Raw genomic sequence first — 23,255 nt, 5'->3', positions numbered from 1 at the left:
CCCCGCAAGTTTTCGCTCTTCTCATCTCGTCAGTTAACTTTATTCTTCTAATAAAATTTCTGATGTTTTACTTCCGCTTTTCAACAAATTTCAGTTTTTAACAAAGTTTGCCTTTCACAACTCCATGTACTATATTTTATAATACTGCAAATTAGTTCATTTTTGTTTGTATATTATAACTATATTATTATAATTGTATTATAGTATTATATTAGACTATAATAGTTATGTAACTATATATTTAATACAGTTTCAAAATAAACAATTCCCTCTTCTATTCCAATAATCAACTATAATAAATAGTACATTAAAAATTACATAGAATTATATTACAAAGTGTTCCACAAATTGATGCCACCATCTCTATACCCAGCAATAATACACTCGTTGCATATCTTCACACAAGACACCCCATTCTTGTCATCGACAATCAAGCACTCTTCTTCTCCAAATTTAGTTCCGCTCCTCACACAAACAGTTCGATCCGTTCCCACATACAACTTCTTTTCATAGTAATTGAGACATGAGACCTTTGCATCAAAGACTAGAGTCTCCATCGGCTCGCTGAGTTTGCGTTGGTCCCAGAGTTGCACAATAGACTCTCCTCCACTCGCAAAAGTGTTTTCGTCGATGATTTCAAGTGCATTAAAAGTCTTCACGTTTCGAATCTTTTCGATCGTTGGGGTGACTGCGTTGGGATCCCAAATTTGGATACTTCGATCCGCAGAGATTGACACAAATCGGGGCCCAAAAGGTTTAACCCCATTAATTTTCCTTAAATGTTCCGCATAAGTGAATAACACTGCCTGATGTAAGTGGTGGTAGTTAATAAGTTGGACCTTCTCCCCCCACGACACAAACGCAGTCTTAGTCAGTGGAAGAAACCCTTCGATTTTCCCTCCAACAACATCGAACGTCAAGACTCGATCTGATTCCATAATAGGTATATACTTGACTGTCCCACACTTATACGCAATAGCTAATGTATTCTCTATAAACGTCGAAGACACCACTGAACTGTTTGGTCCACTAAAGACCTTCGATGTCTTCGTCTCCGGACTTTTCAAGTCCCACAAGCGGACCTTCCGGTCGGATGCGCCGCTCACAAAGTATTTCAAGTCATTAGAAATGTCAAGTGAACGCACAAAATTGGTGTGTCCATCAATTCGCGTCGGTTTGATCTCCGAAAGGGCCTTCGTCGCACTTTTCGTCAATACCTTTGGAGACGAACTCACTCGTTCAGTATTCATCCGCTCATAGTTCTTCTCCAATGTTTGTACAACTTCAGTCTGCTCCGTTCTCTCCGTCTTATCAGAGTCTCTGAGTCTCTCAGAGACATTCTCTTCACTCGGCGCACATGGCAAAAACGCTGAATACGGCGCGTTTGCTATTGAACTTACTATCGTGTGTATTCTCCTGCACGATATCGCCAACGCCTTCTTCGATTCGACATCTAGCAGATCCAAGATCTTCCGGAACACAAGGGAATTAAACCCAAGTAACATCGTCGTCGGATTCGCTCGTGGCGTTGGTGTCGACGATTCGCTCCGATGGTGTTCCTTCAAATTACATATGAACTGCGCGATGTTAATAGTCATTTGTGTCGAGTTCGAGAGAAATGTCACATTATACCTCATCGAGTGTTTTGTGAGGATCACCGTAGCATTACAAATCGTGTTTGAAGTCATCTGGATGACGGCGAGACCTGGCGTGAGAGTCATCGTGCTAGTAATAGGGTCTTCAAATAATTTGACGGTGAAGACTACTGTATTTCCTACACTTTTCACTATCCGACACTCAGTAAAGAGAGCCAAAATAGCGTCTTCAGGCTTGTGGGGGACATCAAAGCGTCTGTTATAGACGCCTTCGACGGAAAAGATCTTGCCGTCTCCGATGTACTTAAAGTTGTCGACGTGGCCTTCTAAAGCACTTCTCTGAGGGATGTCTTCAGTCACCGTGTCGCTATTTTTTTGAGACGTAAATGAATTCGCTTGGATGGCATCAACGCCCTGAAGTCGACTTAATGGGTCATACAAGTAGCTCTTCTCTCCTCTTTCAAGCAGTTCGAGTTGGTCATTCTCAAAAGTTTGTCGTTGTAAGAAGTCGAAGGGCTGTGTTTTATCCGAAGGCGGGGACTTCAGATGGGGGACTTGTTCTCTTCTCTGTCGAAAAGTGCGAGGGGGTTGTCTTTGAATGGCATGGGGGTGAATCGCTATTTGGTCTTTTTCAGACTCAAAAGAATCACTGCGACGCGGCGTGTATTGTTCGTTGATTTGTTTGAATTGCTTGATGTAATTGATCTTGTCCAGTTTGTTGTCCATCGTATGGTCTTCGAAGTTCCAGTCTATGGAAATCAACCCTTTACAGTAAGTCAACACAGTTTTACAGAATTTTTCCTTTGTCTGAAAGGTATTTTCTTTAAAATATTAAACAAGTATTGTCTCGAAGAAAATCGAACTCTTTTTTTAAAAACTTCAAAAGGTCAATTTTTTGCACTATTTTTGTGTCAGAATTGCCTTCAAAAAAGACGCATATCACAGGCTTTTCAAGTGTGTCACTTCTGGTTCTTTATTAATAGCTATTTATAGAAAGAGATTAACTTAATCATTTCAAATAGTTTTTTACTATATTAATTGTTAAATGGTTTTTTATATATTTTTTGGTTAATACGCTTATTTAGGAACTTTGTGTGATTTTTAAATTGAATGACTTTTTATTGTTTTATAAATAGTTTTGTATAGTTATTTAGTAGTTTTGGTATAAGAAATTGTCCACTTTTTCTTTATTGGTTGTTGAGAATAAATACCCGTTATGATACGTCCCATTTCTGTGAGATAATTAAAAAGTACACTTTTTTGATGACGGTAATTATAAATTTGTAACAAGTCGAATTTGTTGAACTTTTTGTTTTTGGTTAGTTGGATTTGATATTAATTAATAAAAGTAGTTTAAATATAGTTTAACTAATTTGTGTGTTTTTTTCCATTGATATTAATATAGTAAATATTACCAACCATTTATGGTAGTGAAGGTCGAAATAATAACAATAATTTTTCTTAAAAGAAAGAATTGAAATACGAACATATTGTTACACTAAACTTTTAATAAAACAGAACTATCTTATAATACTCGATCTCCAATTCAAAAAAGAGTCTTACTAAATAATTCAATTTACTATTTATTCGTTTTAACAAAATATTAAAACATTTTAAAACAAAACTACAAAAATGTTATTAAATACAAAGAAAAACATTTTTATAGGAAAATGTTATACATATCAAAGAAGTAAATGTCACATATAATCGTTGATTAGAAAGAACATTGGCTTTCAGAACATCCATACGACAAGCACCCATCTTTAAAGAAAGTCCTGAGTGGTTCGGCGTTACAAGAGGCTTCGTCAATTGCTTTTTTTTCAGTTACCAAACACCCACATACATCATCTACAGACATACATTCTGTTGCTTGATTAATTGCATTTGTGAACATATCATTGTCACAGAATTTAGAATAACAAGCTTCTTGTTAATTTATGTGACTCTCTTCATATTATCTCGACTAACAAACCCAACACAAAGAACGCAAACACAAAAAATCTCATTTAATCATTTTCAGTTCAGCTTCTACTTTTCTTGTTCCCTCCCTTTTTCTTTCTATTGTGTTGATCGTTTTCGAACCTTCATTTAATATATAATAGTATTATAATTAATTATTATATTATAATTAATTCTATTTAATTTTAATATAATATCTTATAATAATTGTATTAGAGTTGTATTATTTCTATTATAACAATACTAAAACATATAGTTTCTTACAAGTTATCATCTTCGCCCAATTGGCTCTTCATTGTATTTTCAATCTCATCCAAAGTATAGTCGACTCTATCTGCTTGCCTTTCAATGTTTTCTATATTAGAGCGAGTAGTTTCATTAACTATTACATTTCTATACGTCTCATTCACAACCGCTATAGCTTCTCTAACTACTGCCAAAGCTTCTTTTGACGCATTGAAGAGATTAGTTAACACTGTTGAGTTGATGTTCTCGTCTTGAAGTTCGTAGAAGAAGATATGTAAGAATTCGACCAACTTCTTCTTCTCGAAAACAGTGAGTTTAGGCGCAAGTCGCTCATTTCCAATATCATTCGACCCACACAGTATTTCACTTGTTTTCTTCACAATCAACTTCGCGCTTTCGTCGTCTGTTTCCTTCAAGAAATTGAAGCTCTCGTCCAAGTAGAATTTCAAGTCCTCCGTCTTCCTCTCGATTTCGTCAATCGCAATTTCTATCGCACTCATGCGATAAAACTGTTCCTTTTGCGTCACTTCTTGTCTTCTTAAGACGCCGGGTAAGACCAAATTGGTTTCCAAGACAATTCGATTTTTGAACCAATTTGTGATGACCGTGGGATCCTTCCCTTCATCACACATCAAACAATCAAAATTAAATTTTGACGCGTATTGCACAAATTTTCCTTTCTCATAGAGTGGGGTGATCTGTGAGAACACAATATGACACTGATTTTCAGCATCTCCAGATATCGCGAGTTGTTCGTTCATTTTGTCGAGTGACGAGATGATGTGCCGCTCCCCTTTAAAACTCTTTGGGACGACGTCTTTGATCTCTTTGATGAGCATCGGCATCTTATTCCGCGTCGACACGTAGATGTACTTCTTCCCGTCCAACTTCTCTCCAAAGACTTTCCCGACAAATTGGACGTAGTAGAACGCCAAGTTATCTCTCCCGAAGTGGTCACTGTTCCCCGAGACTAGTGTCGAGTACATTCGATTCACATAGTCATGTGTTTTCCCAAGTTCTTTAATAGTCCTCTTCTCGATATAATAAGGTATTAAGACGTTTGCAGTCACTAAGCCATACCAAGCTATATTCCCTTTCTCAAAATCGTCCGCCGCATTTGAAATGTGCTTGATCATCATCTCCTCTGTGAAATGCGCTGTGAATTGCGAACTTGGCGCAGTCGAAGTGTTCTCGACAAAATTCCCAAACGTGGCGACAAACTCCGAACAGTCGACCGTTCGCGTGTTGTTCTCTAACAGGCGATGAATGAACAAAACCATGTGAATCTCACACATCCCCGCCTCGACATATTGCCCGCGGTCCCGATGTTGTTGTGCAAGTCGTGTCATCCATGTCAGATGGAGTTGTGGGGCTGCTACGTAATTCATCGCAAAGCCTTCAAATCGTTGGAGGACCAATTGGGGGTCGCTCGACTCTCTTTTCTGTGTGTTAATGTCTTCCAAGCTGTCCAAAACATTGAGAATGTCGTCTTCCACGTTCTTCAAGTCTTTATTGAAATTGTCTCGTTGTCCGTACGACAAGTCGTGGAAGCAATCGAGCTTAATACAGTCTTTAGAGTCCATAAAGAAGCTTAAGACGTCTTTTAACTCGACTAACTTATTATTAGACTTTGGAAGGGAGACGCTTCGTGGGATCTTTGCATTATAACTAATCTTGAGAGGCTCCTTTTCTTTATCAGGAAGACCTAATAAAGAGCACCGTGTTAAGACTGTTTGTGTGATTTGTGTTAAGTCGCAGTACCTATTCAGTTTGTCGATCTTTTGCTCTTCAAAAGATAACAACTTCTCGCGTTGTTTGGAGATCTCTTCAAGCACTTTTGGATCAATGGTGTGATCTTTTTGCTTGAAGTAAGTGCTTAGGTTTGTTATAGAAGTGTTGCCAGTGACCGCCTTAGTATTCTGAAGTCCCTGCATTTTATCGGCGTCGTCGCACAATTTGTCGGTGAACTTGAAAAAATGCACAAAGAGGTCTGCGTACTCTTTCCGGCTCTTTTCGAGGGTTTTCTCTTCATTAAATTGGTCGACATACAACTCCGTCGACATCGCCAACATCTCAAAGTCCTTCACGTTGATTTTCTTCTGTAAATACTTAAACCCTAACGGCAATTTCTTCTTCCGCAAGTGTTGTAAGATGTCGACGCACTCGTTATACCTCGTCTCAACGTCTTTCAAATGTGTCGACAAGTACTCGTAGACCCCTGCCAATATCTCCAAGAAGTCATTTGATTCTTTCATAGCAACTTTATTGAGTGCAGAGTACATCCCATCCCACATGAAGACTCCAATGATCGTTTTATTAAACTTAGTCTCTTTCAAATACCACTCCTTCATCGCTATCACTTCGTAATCATTCTGCTTGACTTTTTCAAGTAAATTGGTCGTCAGTTCAAGTGTCGATAAGACCAAACTTATCACGTCTTCCCATCCGTTGTATGTGATTTCCCACGTCGGCTTCATCCCACCCATTTTCACCTTCTTTGCATTCAACTTCTTCGAACACGTCGAGAACAAGTCGTCTAGCATTTTATAGCGATACATCGAATCTTCCAAGAAATGGCCGGTGATCGGTTTCGATGAGATCTCCACTGCAATGTCGCTGTTCATCGTCTCAAGAGTCTTCTCAAAGTGTTTCAGTTTCTCTGTGTAGATCAAGTACTCCGTGTCATACGACGTTCTCACATGAATTAATTGGTGGACCAGTTTAATTCTGTTTTGGTGCAATTGAAGCACCTTTTTGACACATTCGCCCATCTCCTGGGATGTCACTGGAAACAGTGGATTGACCAGCAGCCCCATTTCTTTTAACACTTCGTCAAACTGACAGTACTTTTCTATGTGACTTTTTATCCCATTCACTCGTTTGTTCTGCTCTTTCTCGAGGTCTTCAATAATGTTAATCAACTGACTGTCCTCGCACGTGTCATAATCAATAGCTTGGACTTGCAAGTTAGTTTTGACCCAAGTAAAGAGTCTATTCCCCACCGTCTTATTCTCGTCGCACTGCTTCTCAAACCTCTTCATTTGTTCCTTCTCCGTCACACAGAGCTTCTCCAGTTCGACAATAGTCTCCTCCAAGTGGGTGTACGAGTTCCGAAGTTCTTTCTTCTTTTCCTCTAAAAAGAGGTAGAATGAGTCTTTGGGACACAGTTGAATGTGTTCTATAAATATAATCCACTTCCCTACCATCTTAAAGATTTCATTCGTCTTCAGAAGTCCACCCACTTCACTTTTAAAGACGTCGTAGCCATTAATAACAGTCGTATTCGCTGTCGTTGCAAATTCAATGATATCTTCAAAGACGAGCATACAGTCTTTGACAAAGGTTATAAAGACATCCAAATTGCCACCATCGATCGCTCGATATATCTGTTGCACTTTCTGAAGTGCTTCGATCTTGCGACTCCCTTCATCTAATAACAACTCGACGCACCGTTGCAGTTTCAAGTCGAAGGTGTAGTGATATTGACTGGAGAGCTCCAGAAGTCCTTTCACCGATGTTTTGACATTTTGGACGTTCGCCAAATTGAGTTCCGAGAGTGCTGAAATAGCGCTGACGATAGTCGAGACGGTGTTTCCCGTAACGATGAAATTAGTCTTAGCGAATGTGAAGAGCAAATTATTAGCGAAGTCTCTTTCCATGACTTCCTGTGAGTTAGAGAGACTGAGCAGATTCTTAAGTAAATTAATGCACATTTGATTTGGCTTCAAAAATAAGAACTCTCGATATGTAGTTAACACAATGAATATGAATTTGTAGAGGGACACCAAATATGATGGTGTCGTCTTGATCTTAAATAACACATCCGACACGATCTCTTGTATTCGGTCCATCGCTTGTGTCTTATCATCTCTTATTAACACACTAATCATGATTTCTAAGTAGTCCATTGCTATCAAAGAAACGTCGGTGATCATATTAAGGACATTCGGATCCGCTGTCTCACAACTTGAAACGGTTATAGTCCGCGCACCAGCTGAACAACTCAAATTTGAAAAGACCGGGGTCGCCGACATCTTTGCGTATTCCATCGCTGCACCAGACCCACTTCCTCGTGGGGAAACAGACCGTCTTCCTTCCTCGTCGTCGTCATATTTCTTCAATTTAAGACGGTCCAATCCGACTCGAGGGGTACTTGGTTCTTTGACATCGTCGTCCTTTTTATACTTCGATGAGAGTCTTTTGTTCTGTGAGTTATTTTTGACGTGCATTTTAAGTGATGATCCAATTTTGGAGAGTCCCGGACTTGGGCTTCTCGCGATGTTTGGCGCGCTTTGTGTTTCTATGCTATTCAACAGTGTCTGCAGCTCTTTTAAATACAGCTTTGGAGCGTCTGGTAGTGTTTGCATAGGGAAGACACTGAACAAGAGTAACGCCTTTCTAATATGGACTAACAGAGTGTTTAACATTGAAGGTAAGTACTCAGCGACCAGCCATTGGTCCAACAAGTTATCTTCCAAGTTCTTTAAAATGAAGAAGAAGATCATATAGAGGCACTCGATATCATTCAAATCAGAGGTACAATCCTTTTTCCTCCATTCATTGATCTTCTCGGAGTCGTCAAGAAAGAAGAGGACAAACGGGAACATCATCCCGAAGAATCGTTCTCGGTCGTGTTGTGACGAAAGGCTCTTATCTAAGTCAAATTTGTTCATTAACAAGACCAGCTCGTGTAACGCCATTTTCGAGATAAGTTTGTCTTGGTCTAAAATTAACACAAAGAATTGCCTTAATATGATGAACATCAACGTATGGCGCTGCGCTATCGTATCATTCAGTTTGTTAATCCCTTTCACTTCCAAATTCTGTGGCCCATTCAATTGAAAGATGTGGTCGCCCTCCGCAAGAACTGATATGAATTCGAGTCGTAACAGTCGCGAAAAAGAACTCGAAGACCTTCCTATCACGTCTCTGGACATCTTACAGATGTTGTCCAAGTGTGAGATGACCAATTTCGTCGTGTCGTCGTGTCTCCATAACATCGCAAAGTCTCTAATGAACTCCGCGTAGAACAAATTTGCTTCTCTGACGACTAAAGGGTCGACAAAACTGAGTGCAGAGCAATAGACGATGAAGTCCGAGCACATATCGATATTCTTGACGAGATTTGCACTAATAATTTTAGCGTCCTCTCCACAGCAGAAGGTGTGGAAGTTTGGCAAATTGAACGCGTTGTGATCGTTATAAAACGCGATGAGCGATTTGATTAACAGCGCAAAGATGATCCAAATGTACTTCAACCGTTCCGTTGCGTTCGTTTCACTTCTATCAAAGATGATCGGCAACGACGCCACTATGAACATACAGTTATAGACGTTCTCGTCCGTTTTAACTCGGACAAAGTGATTGATGGCATAGACTACATTCTTGTTTTTATACACCGAGAAGCTCTCCTTCTTCTCTTCCTCCACGTTCTTGTTGACATCAAACACTTTGAATAGCTTAAACATTGAGAAGATCTCTTCTCTATTCCTGTCTTGTAAGATTCTGAGACATCGATGTAACACAGAAGGTAGAAAGTGTATCATTTCAGTATACAAGTCAGGGTACAGTACCGTATCTACCGGCGCATTGAAGTACAAAAAGTCCGTCAAGACTCTTTCTGTGGGATATACCGTCGAGACCACATTAATAGTAACTTTTAGATACATTTTAGATTGGTCATAGTATTCATTAGTCTTCAAGTAATGGTCATTCATCTCTTTCATAATTCTCAAAGTGTATTCCTTGTTTTCCACGACTCTTCCATTCTCATAGAGAGGAAGTTTGGCAAAGAGAGGTCTTCCCTCGACTCCGTCGTCGGTCCCAATATCTCTTACACAGAACAATAAGTGATGGGTTGGTGTTAAAGGAAATGGAAGTTCAAGTTTGATCTCATCAGTGAATTTGCCGACCTTTTCTGTCGCCACTGTTGTTGTTAAAGACGTCTGCATATCAACATGGCAACTCGAATTGTTCGGAAAAATCACTGGCAAATTCCCTGTGATTTCCCCTGCAAATTTCGCGTCGGTGTCACGACAATACACCGTGATCAAACACCCGCCTCTCTTCCTCTCCTTTCCAAGACAAAGTTCTGTTGGGTAGCAAAACAAGAAGTTTCGATAGTCCGTGAAGATGTCTTCGCTGTCTTGTAATGACAGATTTGTCAACGATTTGATGAAAATGGGCTTTTCTTCGTGTTCTTGGTTATTAAATTCACTCTCCCCATCAACGTGGACCAACTCTTTCTTCGACGCTTTAAATTTGAATGTCCACTCTCCACACAATTTCCACTTGTCACACTCTTTGATCATCCAGACGATGTCCTTCACCTCATTTGGGGGTTTATACAACTTAAACAGTTCGTAATTCCCTGTGAAGAGAATTTGCTTGGAAGAGAACATCAACAGTTGGTACTTCTTTTGTTCGAAGAATTTGGCAGACTCCTTCACTCGATCACTGTACTTCTTCACGTTCTTTGCATCGCGTTTGTTGTCATTGGCGTACACCTCCCGCGCAAAAGAGATATCTGCATCCATCGCCTTAAAGACTTGGAAGACGACAATGAATGCGACAGATTTGTTGATGATCTCCTGTCGCATCACAAACGACGATAACGGGACGTTTAGAGTTGATGCTTGAAGATCACTTGGGTCGACATTAAAGCAGTAATCTGCACTGAGTTTAATGTAATTGGTATCATAAAATGAGAGTCTGCAGTGCAGTTTTTCTATATTAAGTGGCAGTTTAATATTAACCATTTCAATGACAGACGGCTTCTTATACTTCTTTAGTACTTCGATGTCCTCGTCTCTCGCATTCGACAGATTTGTGGAGTACAAAAAGTCGGTGTGCGATATTTTCTTGTCGAAGAACTCAAAGAAGTTCTTTGCCTTTTTCCTTCGTTGTCCGACTTTGTTAGTGATTGACTGAAACAGTGAGTCGATCGAAAACAGTTTTTTCAAATTATCGTTCTTTGGGACGAAGTTATCTGGAATTGTTGTGAAGACTGATCTGAATGGAATGTGTTTCTTATATATCGAAATAGTCTTTCCAAAGATCACATTATACATATCACAGTGAATCGGATCTCCTTTCTCCGGTGGGATTAAGTCGGGGTACATGATCGAATGGAATTTATCTAACTTCTCGATGACAAAACAGTTCTTGTCTAATAACTTGTACTGCGAATCAACTGGAGAATCCTCTGTAAATTGACTTTCAAAGACTTCCAAGTCCGATTGCGTGTTTTCTTTCTATTTCATGAATACCAAAATTCATCAACATTTCAAAATAAAAATATTTTACCGGAATGAAAAGGGAAATAATCACTAACGTACACAGTATCTGAGATCCGATATAAGATACCGGAAATCAAGTTAAACAAAATTCATGAAAACAACAAAGAAAATTTCAATCTGTACGATCTCATTCCGATAAAAATAAATAAATAAACAAACTTTAATTTCTTCCAAATTTGCGGTGATGTACTTATGAAAAGCGATAAATTCATTTCTTTGAACTTTGTACGCTTTCTCCAAGAAGTTTTGTCCACAATGGTACTTAATTGATTCTTCACTTAAACAGATCTTCCACTCTCCTTCAATGTATTTTCTGAGTTGATACACGTCAAGTTCTTTATTATTTTCTGTGTCGTAGAGCTATTAGTTATATATGTTATATTATACATTTACATATCAATGACTTCCTTTAATTTATTTAAGTCGTTAAGCATTAAGTATTATATACTATATAATATATTATAGTATATTATATAGTATATATTATGTAGAAGTATGTGGAGGATATTGAGATATACAAACGTCGAACTTCGATAATATCTTTAAACTCGTTTCAGTCTTCTGAATTGGGTTTGACCCCCGCTCTGGTGTAGCCATCACGACTTTTGTCTTCCGGAAGTCGGTTTCGAAAATTTGACTCAGCACACTCGTGTCGAGTTGATGCTCCATCAAATCTGTTTTTTATCATCTCCAAACCAACTTGTTTTAGTTACTTAATGTTCTCAAAACTAATGCATATAGTTTATTATAAACTACTGGTTCTAATTCTTTTCACTACTTTTATATAAAATTCTTTGCATTACATTTTCTATAAAAAAAATGGAGTAAAATTCTTGTGACTATTCTTGGTATCCCAAGCAACAAATTATTAATATTATAAATTAATTATTATGAACTAATGAAAAGGCAAGTTTTAGTTTTTCATTTCATTTTTACCAACAAGAATTGATCCTATTAAAACAGTTTCCTATCTTATCTGATCTCATCTTATTTATTTATATAAGAAAAAATTAACTGAAATTTCTTTCTATCGAAAATATTTTGTTTTACTGAATTTCGAGTTGTTATTAATTGTCACACTCAATGTGTTGGATTATTCTAGTAAATAGTATTATTATCATTCTATTATAAATAACATTGTTAAATTGAACTATTATTAATAGTTCACAAGTTTATTAAAAACGCCTATTCGATCTGTGTCTGTCTCAATTTTCAATAATTATTCAAAAACAAAAACGTTCGTTAGGCAGATTTTTTAATTGTGTTGTTACCGAAACATAACTGATGTGTTATTTTTTTTGACTTTAATTTGTATCATTTTATATATAACAAAATTATTATTCATTATAGTATTTAAAAAGAATCAACACTTATTAAGCTTTTTAAAGTTTATAATTCTGATATGGTAAATATACTAAATTACAATCAAAAAAAAGCCATTCACCTGTTTTTATATTTATAATAAACCTTATAGTATTTTTAATTATACCATACTCCAATTATTGTATAATACATTTATAGTTTTTGGTATTAGTTCTTGTACCAAATATTATTAGTTTAATTAATTAAAATGACTTTAATAAAAAACTCAAAAAAGTGAACGACTTGAAGTGGTGATGTCTGCAAATTACAAAAATTTTGTGTTAGCGCTTCAGAGTGCAACAAGTAACTCCCAAACCTCTCGAGTCTGTGAGGAAGCACTTTCGACGATCAAAACAAATGAAACGAATGATTGTTTAGTCACCGAGATCCTCCAAGAGATCATCACGTGTTCGTCGTTGGGGCATTCCGTTGACCAATACAAATTCTTTGTAGTTTCGAATGCGTCAAAGAGCGAAATTTTACTTCCGGCGACACAAACGTTTTTAGCGGTAGTCTCTCCACATGACGAATTATACTTACTCTTACATACAAACACACTGCAACTCTCTTTAAGAGACCCTTTCACGCACCCAACTCAAACTGTGTGTGCCTTAAAAACGTTAAAGATGTATGTGACAAAAGTTACTGCGGAACAATACTTCGATTGGTGTTTCAAAGCAATTCAGTTGATCGAAGACCGCAAAAACTCCAAAGACGTTGTTATACTCAGATCTTTCATATCTGTCCTTCCACTCTTTAAAGACTATATCTCTCCTCCACAAACAGAGAAGATCATTTGTGTCTTAATTAAACTTCTTTCTCATAAGAGTCTTCTCATTGTCGAAGTGACTGTTGCTGTCCTCAAAGTGTTTTGTCGCGGGTCATCATACCCATCTGTTCTTCTCCCATTAAAAAGTCTTTTAAAACTCCTCACGACGTGTAAACCAGTATCGGAGATATCGGGAATTACATGTCCATATATCGTGTCAAATATATTAAAAACGCTTTCTACCTTCGACAAGAACAAAATTGAGTTAGCGGAACAGAGTGACAAAGGTGAAAAGACACTTCTTGTGGTGAAGAAGCTCGCAGAGAAGTTTTCGACGAATTTTGAAAATCCCATGTCGTTAAATATTTTCATTGACGTGTTAAAGTTCCTCCACAAAATGTCTTTGGAAGAGTGCGAGAAAGTAGTTTTAACATGTGACTTACAGAGTTTAAGAATGTCACCAAATGGGATGGTCAACAGGGCTTTTCTTCAGATCATTTCATACTCGCAGAGTCTTGTTACCACCTTCCAAACTGATATTTTAGCAATGTACAATGGAAGTGATCAACTCACATCAGTTCAAGCTCTTGATTTGATTCACTCGAACATTCAAATTACCGTGCCACCTTCTCTCGTGTTATACAACACTTATGTGTTCTCTCAACTCGAGAAAGCAGTCACAAAACGCATCCAGAAAATGACTCCTCCACTTAGTCCAGACATTGTGATCTCTTTACTTAACTTATGTCCTTCCCGTGGAGTGCTCAAGACGGTTCTTCAACTTCCAATCGAGACTTCAGTGCTCTTAACAACCTACCCAGCAAACATTATATCTCGGAAGTACGCTATTGCTCAAGGTTTTGTATGTACTCCACTCACTCAAGACGAGCTTTTATTACAACTTTCTGTAGACACCATAACAGGAAAGTCGACGCACATGACCTGTGGTACAACACACAGTGTTTCTTACTCTCAGCGTGTCCACGAACAAACTGTTTTCCTCTCAAGTTCTATGAAACAATGACATTCTTCTATTTCCTCCCTTCCTTCTCTTCTTTTATGTACAAAAAAAAACTCCAAGAAACCCTGCAAAAGACAAAAGTCGATCATTTATCACTTGTTAAGCACGATACCTTCATAAGTTTCCTTGAACCAGTTAATAGCGTCATCCTTTCTAAGGAGGTGATCCTTTCCAATTCTGTTTTGGCCTCTCTTTCTTCTCGCAACTCTGAACCCGGGTCTAGCAAGGACAACGTAGAAGTCCATACCATAAATACCAACTTGTGGGTCATACTTCAATCCCAAATCGATGTGTTCTTCAATACCAAATCCAAAGTTCCCGGTGTCTGAGAAGTTGCAGTTCTTCAACTCAAACTCCTTGACCTTGAGGCCTTTCTCAAGAATTTCAACGGCCTTCGACCCTCTGACGGTAACGTGGCACGCAATTTGGTCGTTTCTTCTAATCGAAAACGCTCTGACTGTGTATCTAGCTTCTGAGAGGACTGGGGTCTGTCCGGTCAACGTCTCAAGCACTTTCGCGGCTCTAGTAAGTCTATCGCCCGACTCTCCTACGGAAATGTTCAGGACGAGCTTCTCAATCTGAATCTTACGCATCACATCGGACTTCTTCGCGGCCATTAGAGAAACTGGGGTTTGCAAGTCCAGTTCAACCCTTGCTCCTTTCATTTCTAGTTTCTTTACTATTCCCTTTAACTCTTTTTTCTTCGGCCATTTTCGTCCGTTTCCTCACCTGTCCACTTTTTGTGGAAAAATCTAGGGTTCATGAACTTAAGAAATGAAAAAACCAATCCTTCACAATCATTGGATTATTTAAACTGCTCACGGCTCTTGTCGACCTGCTCGGTAATGAATGCAATCACCGACTGTGCTTTGTCCAGTGCTATCTATCGGTTATACTTGATTTTTTGAATTTTACTATAATTAATGGTTTGATTATTATAATTGAATAGTTAAAAGGGGAGCAAGGGAAACAAACATCGCAACAGTTCTGGATCACCGTCATCGCGATGGGCGTCCCACTCTTTTGTACTGCGCAGACCTCGCCCTCCTTGTTGATAGCAATAGTCAGCCTACTCTTACAAATTGTTTCTTCTCGATCGGACGGGTCCATAAGAGGGATTCCTTCGTCAGTGATACCGAAGGAGATAGTGATAGGGATGTGGTGAATAGAAAGTGGCTTTGGCTTTCTTTCTTCGACCGTCAAAATTTTGACATCAGTTCCACAGATCTCGACTTCGCGTTTCAGCGCAGTGAGTAACGACGAGATCGCAGTCATTGCGACTAAGTCCATTAAGTTGCCCGAGTCGTTAATGATGTTAACACACACAGTAATACTCCACACTAACTTCCCTCGTACTAAGACTAGTCCATCAATGTCAATCGCTCGAGTGGATAATAAAGCCCTCTCAACTACTCGTCCTATCTCTATCAAATCTCTCGGGCCCTTTGCATCCAAAAAGTCGGGATTCGCCATTTGGAGGAAGTTCACATTGACATGGAAGATGCCAGAGTCACGAGTCCCAATCGGTGTGACAGCTTCTATTAATGTCTCACCAAACGCTCGACTGTCTCCAATATGAAGATCAACACTCCCAGGCTCACGACACAAAAATTTGACATCACGGAACTCGTCGAGATGGCGCCCATCAATACGAAGGTTTTTCTTGATCAGTGACTCGATGTGTTCCATTTGGGTTTTGAAGTTTGTTGTTCCTTTGACGGAATTTTACCATAAAATTATAATTGTTTTTCTTATATTTATTAATTTACTTTTTTTAATAAATTTAAACTAATATAATTAACATTTTAATAACTTTGTTTGTTTATTACTAAAACTATAAAGAATAAATTAATAAATTAATAAAAATTTTATTTTTTTTAGAAAAAAAATTTAACATTTTTGAATTATATTATCTAATAATTTTAATTAAAAAACAAACTACATGTATTTAATTAAATACAATTAATATATTTTAATTATATTATTAATATTTTAATTATATTAAATTAATATACATGTAGTTTTAATTATAAATTACAATAAAATAAACTATACATGTTTATTAGAATGTTTAGTATTGACTGTATCGACTAAGAAGCAAGACAAAACACTAACTTAACACTAGACAATAGTCAATTCACCTCTCAAATTCTGTTTCATCATCACTCGGACATTTTCTGGAGACAACCCTTGAGCGAGTAACCACGTCAATTTAGTAAAAGCGGCTTCAATAGTCATATCACCCCCTCCTATAATACCAATTGACTTATATCCATTTGCCGCCGCATAATCGTCCAAGTCTACTCTTCCCATATGGCATTGAGTGACATCGACGATCACAACACCTCTGTTAATTGCTTCTCTCATTGGTTTTAAGAACTCTTCTTTGTCCGGCCCATTGCCCGCACCAAATGCAGCTAATATGACTCCTCTGACGTTGTTATTTAATACAGCACTAATGTATGTTGAAGTGATTCCTGGGTGTAAATAGATCACAATTATCCCATCAGTGACTGTTGGTATAAATCTCATGGGGTCCATCGGGTTACCCCTGATATGTGGCCAGTCGATGATAGTCTCTGCGCCAAACATCCCAAGAACAGGGTAATTCGCACTATCAAACCCTTCATAACTATTTGCTCGCAACTTTTGTACGCGATTTCCTCGATACAAGTGGCCGCCAAATGTCACAACGACCTCCGGAATTTCTAAGTCTCCTGCAGTTTTCAGTGCTGATATTAAGTTGTTTGTCGCGTCGGAGTACGGCTCACACAATGGAGTTTGTGCTCCAGTCACAACAATCGTCTTATTCAAATTCTCAAAGAAGAACCCTAAGACACTTGCAGTGTACGCTAATGTGTCGGTGCCATGTAATACAATGAATCCATCATACTTGTCGTAATTCTCATTGACTACTACAGCCATTCGAACCCAGTCTTTCGGGGTCATAGCAGAGGAGTCGAGAAGTGGATTTAACTCAATGATGTCATAATAAGGAAGGGTTTCACTCTGGAACTGGGGCATTTGTTGCATCAAAGACTCAAGGTATCCGGCCTGGGGTTCCCACCCTTTATCACCTTTTTTCATTCCAATGGTTCCTCCACTGTATACCATTAATACTCGTCTTGGGTCGTGTTCCCCAAGGACATTAAGAAACAGTGACATTAATATGAGATAAAGCATTTCTGTGTAAGTTTCGAGTTTTATCAAATAAACAATATGTTCCAGTGTCGTTGAGAAGGTTCACTACTTACTCTATTTCTTTCTTGGTGCGGTCTTTTCGTTTTTGGTTTAGAAAGTGGAAGAACCTAAATGAATGATCTTCATTATTTATTCACATTATGGTATAAAGACTCCTTCTTTGTCTTAGAATCGATAATTTATATAGTATTATAATATATAAATTATAATATTCGGCATTATTGATCGTTTGGTTTTAATTAGAATAAAATAGTATATTATACTATATCATTTTAATCATATTCTAAAAGCTTTTTGCCTAATATTTGAGGAAGTGCAAAGTTCGGCAAACTTGACACTTTCTCAAAAATTTAATTATAATTTTAAATAAATCTAAATTAAAAAACAACTATAAAAATTCATAAAAAAACAATAGAAATATTATAATTTAATAGTTATTCAATCATTAAAAACAAACTATTCAAAAAGCCTCTTTTGTTTAAAAAAATAATGGTTATCAATAGAAGATTTTGTTTATTGTCAAAGTTTAAACAAATTTTGTTTCAAAAATAGAGTTCAAAAAATTGGGGTGTAACTAGGTTTTCACACACTCAAAAAATCAAAAAATTAATGTCTAGATCACGTTTAAGATTATTACAAAATTTCCCACCAAAAAGAGAACCGACACAAATAACTACAATTAATAGTTTAATAAATTCAAACACCACTAACAGAAATTTAGATGTTAAAAGACATTCAACACAGCCAACAAGACAAAGAAAAAGAATTGAAAGCGAATTACAAATATTCAACACATAACAACAAGAAATAAATGAACAGCCATTCACGTTCACTTTAATTCCAATTCAAGAACAAAGGCAAAACACCTACACCGAACGAATGTTCATGGTTCAACAAAAAATGTTAAACAGTTCAATTATAAATGAAAATATAATTATTGAGCAAACGAATGGGTACCAACACGATGATGGAATTGATTATTCTTTATCTATAACTTTAATATCTTCATACCCAAAATTCCCTACAAATGATATTAACAAAATTGATTATCCAATAAAAGTATTGGAAACAAGAAAACGTGTTTCTGTTGAATCTTTAACAGGTTTTAAAAATGAAGAGTTTGATGAAATATTTACAATTATTACACATAATAAAAGATGGGATCTCAATGAACACTGTTACAAAATACAACGATTGGATAAAACATTTTTAATATAAATATAATAGCATTTTAAATTGCAAAGAATTGATGTTGTTACTTCTAACTTTTATAAAACATGACATCAATTACATTTTGTTATATGAAGTAATGGACTACAAATATCATTGTAATAACAACGAAAATGTCATTATATCAAAAAGCACCAAAAGTAGTTTTGTTGAAAAAATATAGAAAAAGCTTTGTCATTGTATTCTTCAAATTTTAAAATATCATTTATTGATTCTCTAGCGAAAATTCCTGATAAATCTCGAATTGATCTAGCTCGTGGCAGACATAAAATATACAAAGATCTTATACCAGAATTGGAAATTTGTTTTTATATAGTTGATGGAAAAGATCAAAGTATTTTTTTCCAGAAGATGTACAAATGAAGAAAATATAATTATCAAAGACAAATCATATTATACATATAAACACAACAAAAGTGGATTGAAGACTGAGGTTTATGTCAATTCTGAAGGTTTGGCAGTCAAAGTTAGAACACCAATACAATGCTCTATGAATGATGTTGTTGTCTATAAAACAAATTGTGATCCACAACTTGTCAAATCGGGAGAATAAGCATTGGCAGATGGCGGATATAAAGGTGTTGGACAGACAATAACCCATTATGGAAACACTCAGAAGAAAGAAGTAATTGCAACTTCAAAACAATTTAATGGTATCGTCCAATCCATTAAAGATGACATCCACATTCAAATGAATGTTCGTGTCGCATTTGAGGGAAAAATTGAAAACAATAAATTCATAGGTAAAGTTTGTGGTTTTATCACATAGATTAAAATTGAAAATGATATCATTTAAATTGAATTATTAAGTTCATTCGAGTTAATCGGAGGAGAATTGAGAAATGTTAAGTGTAGATTTAATTCTCAAACAAAACTTGATATTATATTTACAGAACATTTTAACTGTCTTGTGCATTTAATTAACACCAAACAGCTTGATAATGTTGAAATTTCAATTGACTTAACCAATTATTACTTTGAAATGGCAACAATTACGACCACTAGAGAATAATATATAATCAAATATGATCCTCAGCTCACAAAGGCATACAATTCTCTTCATTCAAGTATGAGAATTTTGGTGGAAAACCATTTTGGAAGATTAATCACCACTTTTAGTATCATGAGAAAAATTTTTTTTATTCTTTGAAAAATTTTGAACATCTTGTTTATGTTTCCCATTCTCTTTGCAACTATCATATTAACAAAAAAGCATTAATAAAGTTCCCCTTCTATTTGTTTGAAAGATTGTTGTCTGGAGATTATACAACACCAATTGGAACAGCCCAATTAAGAATACCAAAAAACCGCAAGTCATATTCTAAATAAGCTAAGTGGAAAACTTGTCAGGGCCGGAATATTAAATCAACCATACGTTCAAATTGATACTGTTAATGAGTTTGTTGGGGTTGGGGTAAGTTCAAGAGCTGTTGTTGATGTGCCGATTAATGAAATCGAACAAATTGAAACAATCGATGAAAATGAAAATTTGATTGATAATGTTATTATTCAAATAGGAGATTCTGTTCAATTTGTTCCAAGTAATACAGTTGATGTTTTCGCTTTCGGAGAAGAAGTCATTGAAGAAACACAACCAGAACTTTGTATAATTCCAATGGATCTCGAGTGAACTGTATTATGTTAATGTGATTTCTTTTGTTGAATACACAAGTTTTGAATAAAGTGTGTTGTTTTGTTGTGTGATACTTCTCATGTTTAAATTTAAGTGAGTTTATTTTTTTATATTAAAAAATTAATTTATTTGTGTCGGCATTTCCAGAATTTAGTAAAAATATATTATAGGTTATTAGGTTTTTTATTCCCATAAAAACATATTATAAATATTTAATCATTAAATAATAAATTATTTTACTTAATTATAATTATTGTTTTTCTTTTTATTCCGAAAAGGGAATCAATATATTTAAATTGTAGTAACTAAAAATTATAGTTTAAACAGAATCATAATAATTTGGCGAACTTTAACTTTCCTCATTATTCACCAAAAATTTAGGTTAATAATAGTTTGGCAAACTGCTATAATACTTTAATTGTAATAATAAAATTTATAAATTATTGTATTATATTTATAATATTGGTTTATTAAAATAAATATAAATAAAAATTAATCATTTTGAATATATTCATTTCTGTGCTTTTTTCTTTATTATGTCGGGTGGTATTATTAATTATAAAAGTGTTGGTAAGATATAATAAAATTTGTATTATTATTATTATTATTATTCAAAAATCTATATTATAGTTATATGGAACTATATTAAATAATATTTTTTCTATAATATATTTTTTATAATATATTTTATTATAATAAATATTCAAGTAAATAGTATAAAATAATAAGAATAAATAAATAAATGATTTGTGAAGTCAGATGTCTTCTTCATACACATCAATAATACATTTGTTCTCTTCTTCGTCTTTCTCTAGTATTTTATAAGACACTTCACCACCATTGAGTCTTCTTTGTGAGACACTTTTCGAGTAATATTCAACAAAGTCTTCACTTCCAAATTCCGGCTCATCCAAAATACAGATATATACAGTGTTCATGATTTCCATTAACAGTCCTTGGTGTTCTGGGTAATAGCCGTTCTTGTCTTTGTATTGAATACACTTCTTATCTTCTTCAATTAACATGTTATAAAACTTCGTGTTGAATATTTGATCTTCTAGAATAGGAATTCCCCGACTAGCAATCGCCTCGACGATCGTATAGATATCTTGACGAATCAAAGTGCAGTTGTGTTGATAGCTAAAAAAGATCTTCTAGACATTAATACCCATTTAAGTACTCTTTCATATGAAATTGGACTGGTATGTAATACTATAATACTATAATATAATTTTATATTAATAATATATCAATAACAAACTAAAAGAATGTCTAAGACATTGTGAGTGACAAATTCCTCATACACGACCTTGAAATAGGACAGTGTGAGTGCGTTCACTATTTTAATGCATTCCATTCGTACAACAGTGACACACCCACTTTCATAAAACATTTCCCTTTTCAACTCTTCGATATGTTCAAAGAGTAATTGGTACACTTGTGGAAGTGCATTTCTCTGACACTCACAGAGTCCATACACTACACTAGATTGTGTCAAGCATATCGAAAGGAGTTTAAACCCAATCGCTTTGGTACTTTTGCTCTTTGCATCAAAAATGGTGTCGAAGAGTTCTTTGATCTTCTGGCATGAGTTAATGTCAGCCACAAACCTTTCCTCGCACCCGTTAATTGAAGAAATTGCTTGCAAAACGTCGACAATATTCTCCAGCACTTCTTCATCAGGCAATTCACTTCTTATTGTTTCAAGAAACTTTGAAACAAGGAGTCTAACAATGTTCTGTGAATAGAGATACAGCGCTCCAAGTGTGTTCGACCCGTCTTCACTCGTTATTTTGACAATTTCTTTAATAAAATTTTTCAACTCATAATTCGCAATGTGTGAGAGTAAGATGCAAACTATGTCATTCATTGACTTCATCATTTCAAATACCTTTCAGTGAGCATTTGTTTATTACTATTACAATAATAATTATTATAATAATTATTAATTATTATAACAATTATTATAATTATACTATTACATACAACAATGTTGTACTTCAATAATAATAATAATATATAGTAATATATAGTATATATTATAATATAAAATTCTTGTGTGTCTTAACTCGTTGAAAAACAAACATTAGACGTTGGGATATCAAGTAATACAGTAAGTACCTTCGATATAGACGATATTGTCACATTACTCTTTGATGTAATGAACTCTTGAAGGAGCGATGAGATCAAATTAGGAAAGTAAAAGATGTTTTCGGTGATCGCTAGGACATTAGCGCAGACGACTTTAGTTGCTTGCGACTGGAGTTTTGGGTTTGAATCGTCTAATATGTTTTTAAAGAGTTGTTGTAACACACTTTCATCACAAATACTATTAGTTAACTCAATGTACGGAAATATATAGTACTAATCTATAATATATTATAATGTAATTAATAATATATAGTTAAACGTTTCGAACACAAACAATCGTTGAAGGCGCTTGTTGTATCGAAGCTCCGATTGTAATTCCGGCATTGAGAGTAAGCGTTCCAACGTACAGTTCTGTGAGAGTAAGACGGAGTTAATCTCTGATGGTATTTGGATGGCCACACGGTTACTCATGTGTTTGTTTATTACATTTTACTAGTTCATTTTTCTATATAGAAAACTTCAAGTCAGAAGTTACACTACTAGTTAATGGATATCAACACTATTTCAAATATAATGCGTTTTTCCCGAATTTTTATAGAAAACAACAGCTTCTATTCTCATTGTTTTTGAGGTAAAGTTGTGTGAAATGACTTTGAGGTGAGTACCATCGAACGATTTAGGTTGTTTTTTAATAACTAAATTTCCCTGAAAATAAGGCATTTTTATTATAAATTTTAAAACTACTAAATGGTGACAAAGGGATTGTTTTGTCAAATATAATTCCTAACTTTTTTTATTATATATATATATTATAATAGTTATATAAATAATAGCTTAAATGGAAAAAGCG

General features: G+C 35.6%; 7 protein-coding genes across 7 annotated transcripts; 1 reads left to right on the top strand and 6 right to left on the bottom strand.

Moving 5' to 3' along the window:
* Positions 1–329: 329 nt before the first annotated feature.
* On the bottom strand, positions 330–2,321 carry EIN_359330 (hypothetical protein; the record flags this gene model as incomplete). The annotated part of the gene is made up of 1 exon (XM_004257573.1): positions 330–2,321. One exon carries the CDS (start codon positions 2,319–2,321, stop codon positions 330–332), a length of 1,992 nt encoding a protein of 663 aa, XP_004257621.1.
* A 1,493-nt stretch (positions 2,322–3,814) lies between these two features.
* Positions 3,815–11,767, bottom strand: EIN_359320 (hypothetical protein; the record flags this gene model as incomplete). Its single annotated transcript, XM_004257572.1, has 3 exons — positions 3,815–11,053; positions 11,258–11,458; positions 11,621–11,767. The coding sequence occupies 3 exons, from the start codon at positions 11,765–11,767 to the stop codon at positions 3,815–3,817; spliced, it is 7,587 nt and encodes a 2,528-aa protein (XP_004257620.1).
* A 947-nt stretch (positions 11,768–12,714) lies between these two features.
* EIN_359310 (hypothetical protein) lies at positions 12,715–14,253 on the top strand (the record flags this gene model as incomplete). Its single annotated transcript, XM_004257571.1, has 1 exon — positions 12,715–14,253. The coding sequence occupies one exon, from the start codon at positions 12,715–12,717 to the stop codon at positions 14,251–14,253; it is 1,539 nt and encodes a 512-aa protein (XP_004257619.1).
* Positions 14,254–14,342: 89 nt separating this feature from the next.
* EIN_359300 (60S ribosomal protein L11-2, putative) lies at positions 14,343–14,867 on the bottom strand (the record flags this gene model as incomplete). The annotated part of the gene is made up of 1 exon (XM_004257570.1): positions 14,343–14,867. One exon carries the CDS (start codon positions 14,865–14,867, stop codon positions 14,343–14,345), a length of 525 nt encoding a protein of 174 aa, XP_004257618.1.
* A 188-nt stretch (positions 14,868–15,055) lies between these two features.
* Positions 15,056–15,939, bottom strand: EIN_359290 (exosome complex exonuclease RRP45, putative; the record flags this gene model as incomplete). Its single annotated transcript, XM_004257569.1, has 2 exons — positions 15,056–15,133; positions 15,226–15,939. 2 exons carry the CDS (start codon positions 15,937–15,939, stop codon positions 15,056–15,058), a joined length of 792 nt encoding a protein of 263 aa, XP_004257617.1.
* Positions 15,940–16,371: 432 nt separating this feature from the next.
* Positions 16,372–17,433, bottom strand: EIN_359280 (L-asparaginase, putative; the record flags this gene model as incomplete). The annotated part of the gene is made up of 1 exon (XM_004257568.1): positions 16,372–17,433. One exon carries the CDS (start codon positions 17,431–17,433, stop codon positions 16,372–16,374), a length of 1,062 nt encoding a protein of 353 aa, XP_004257616.1.
* A 3,636-nt stretch (positions 17,434–21,069) lies between these two features.
* EIN_359270 (hypothetical protein) lies at positions 21,070–22,876 on the bottom strand (the record flags this gene model as incomplete). Its single annotated transcript, XM_004257567.1, has 4 exons — positions 21,070–21,468; positions 21,576–22,205; positions 22,400–22,643; positions 22,740–22,876. 4 exons carry the CDS (start codon positions 22,874–22,876, stop codon positions 21,070–21,072), a joined length of 1,410 nt encoding a protein of 469 aa, XP_004257615.1.
* Positions 22,877–23,255: the final 379 nt, after the last annotated feature.

Source organism: Entamoeba invadens (genome assembly GCF_000330505.1).
Source record: "Entamoeba invadens IP1 unplaced genomic scaffold scaff_1105074725991, whole genome shotgun sequence".
NCBI lineage: Eukaryota > Evosea > Mastigamoebida > Endamoebidae > Entamoeba > Entamoeba invadens.
The sequence above is the reverse complement of the archived record's forward strand: the minus strand, read 5'-3'. Positions and strand labels throughout refer to the sequence as shown.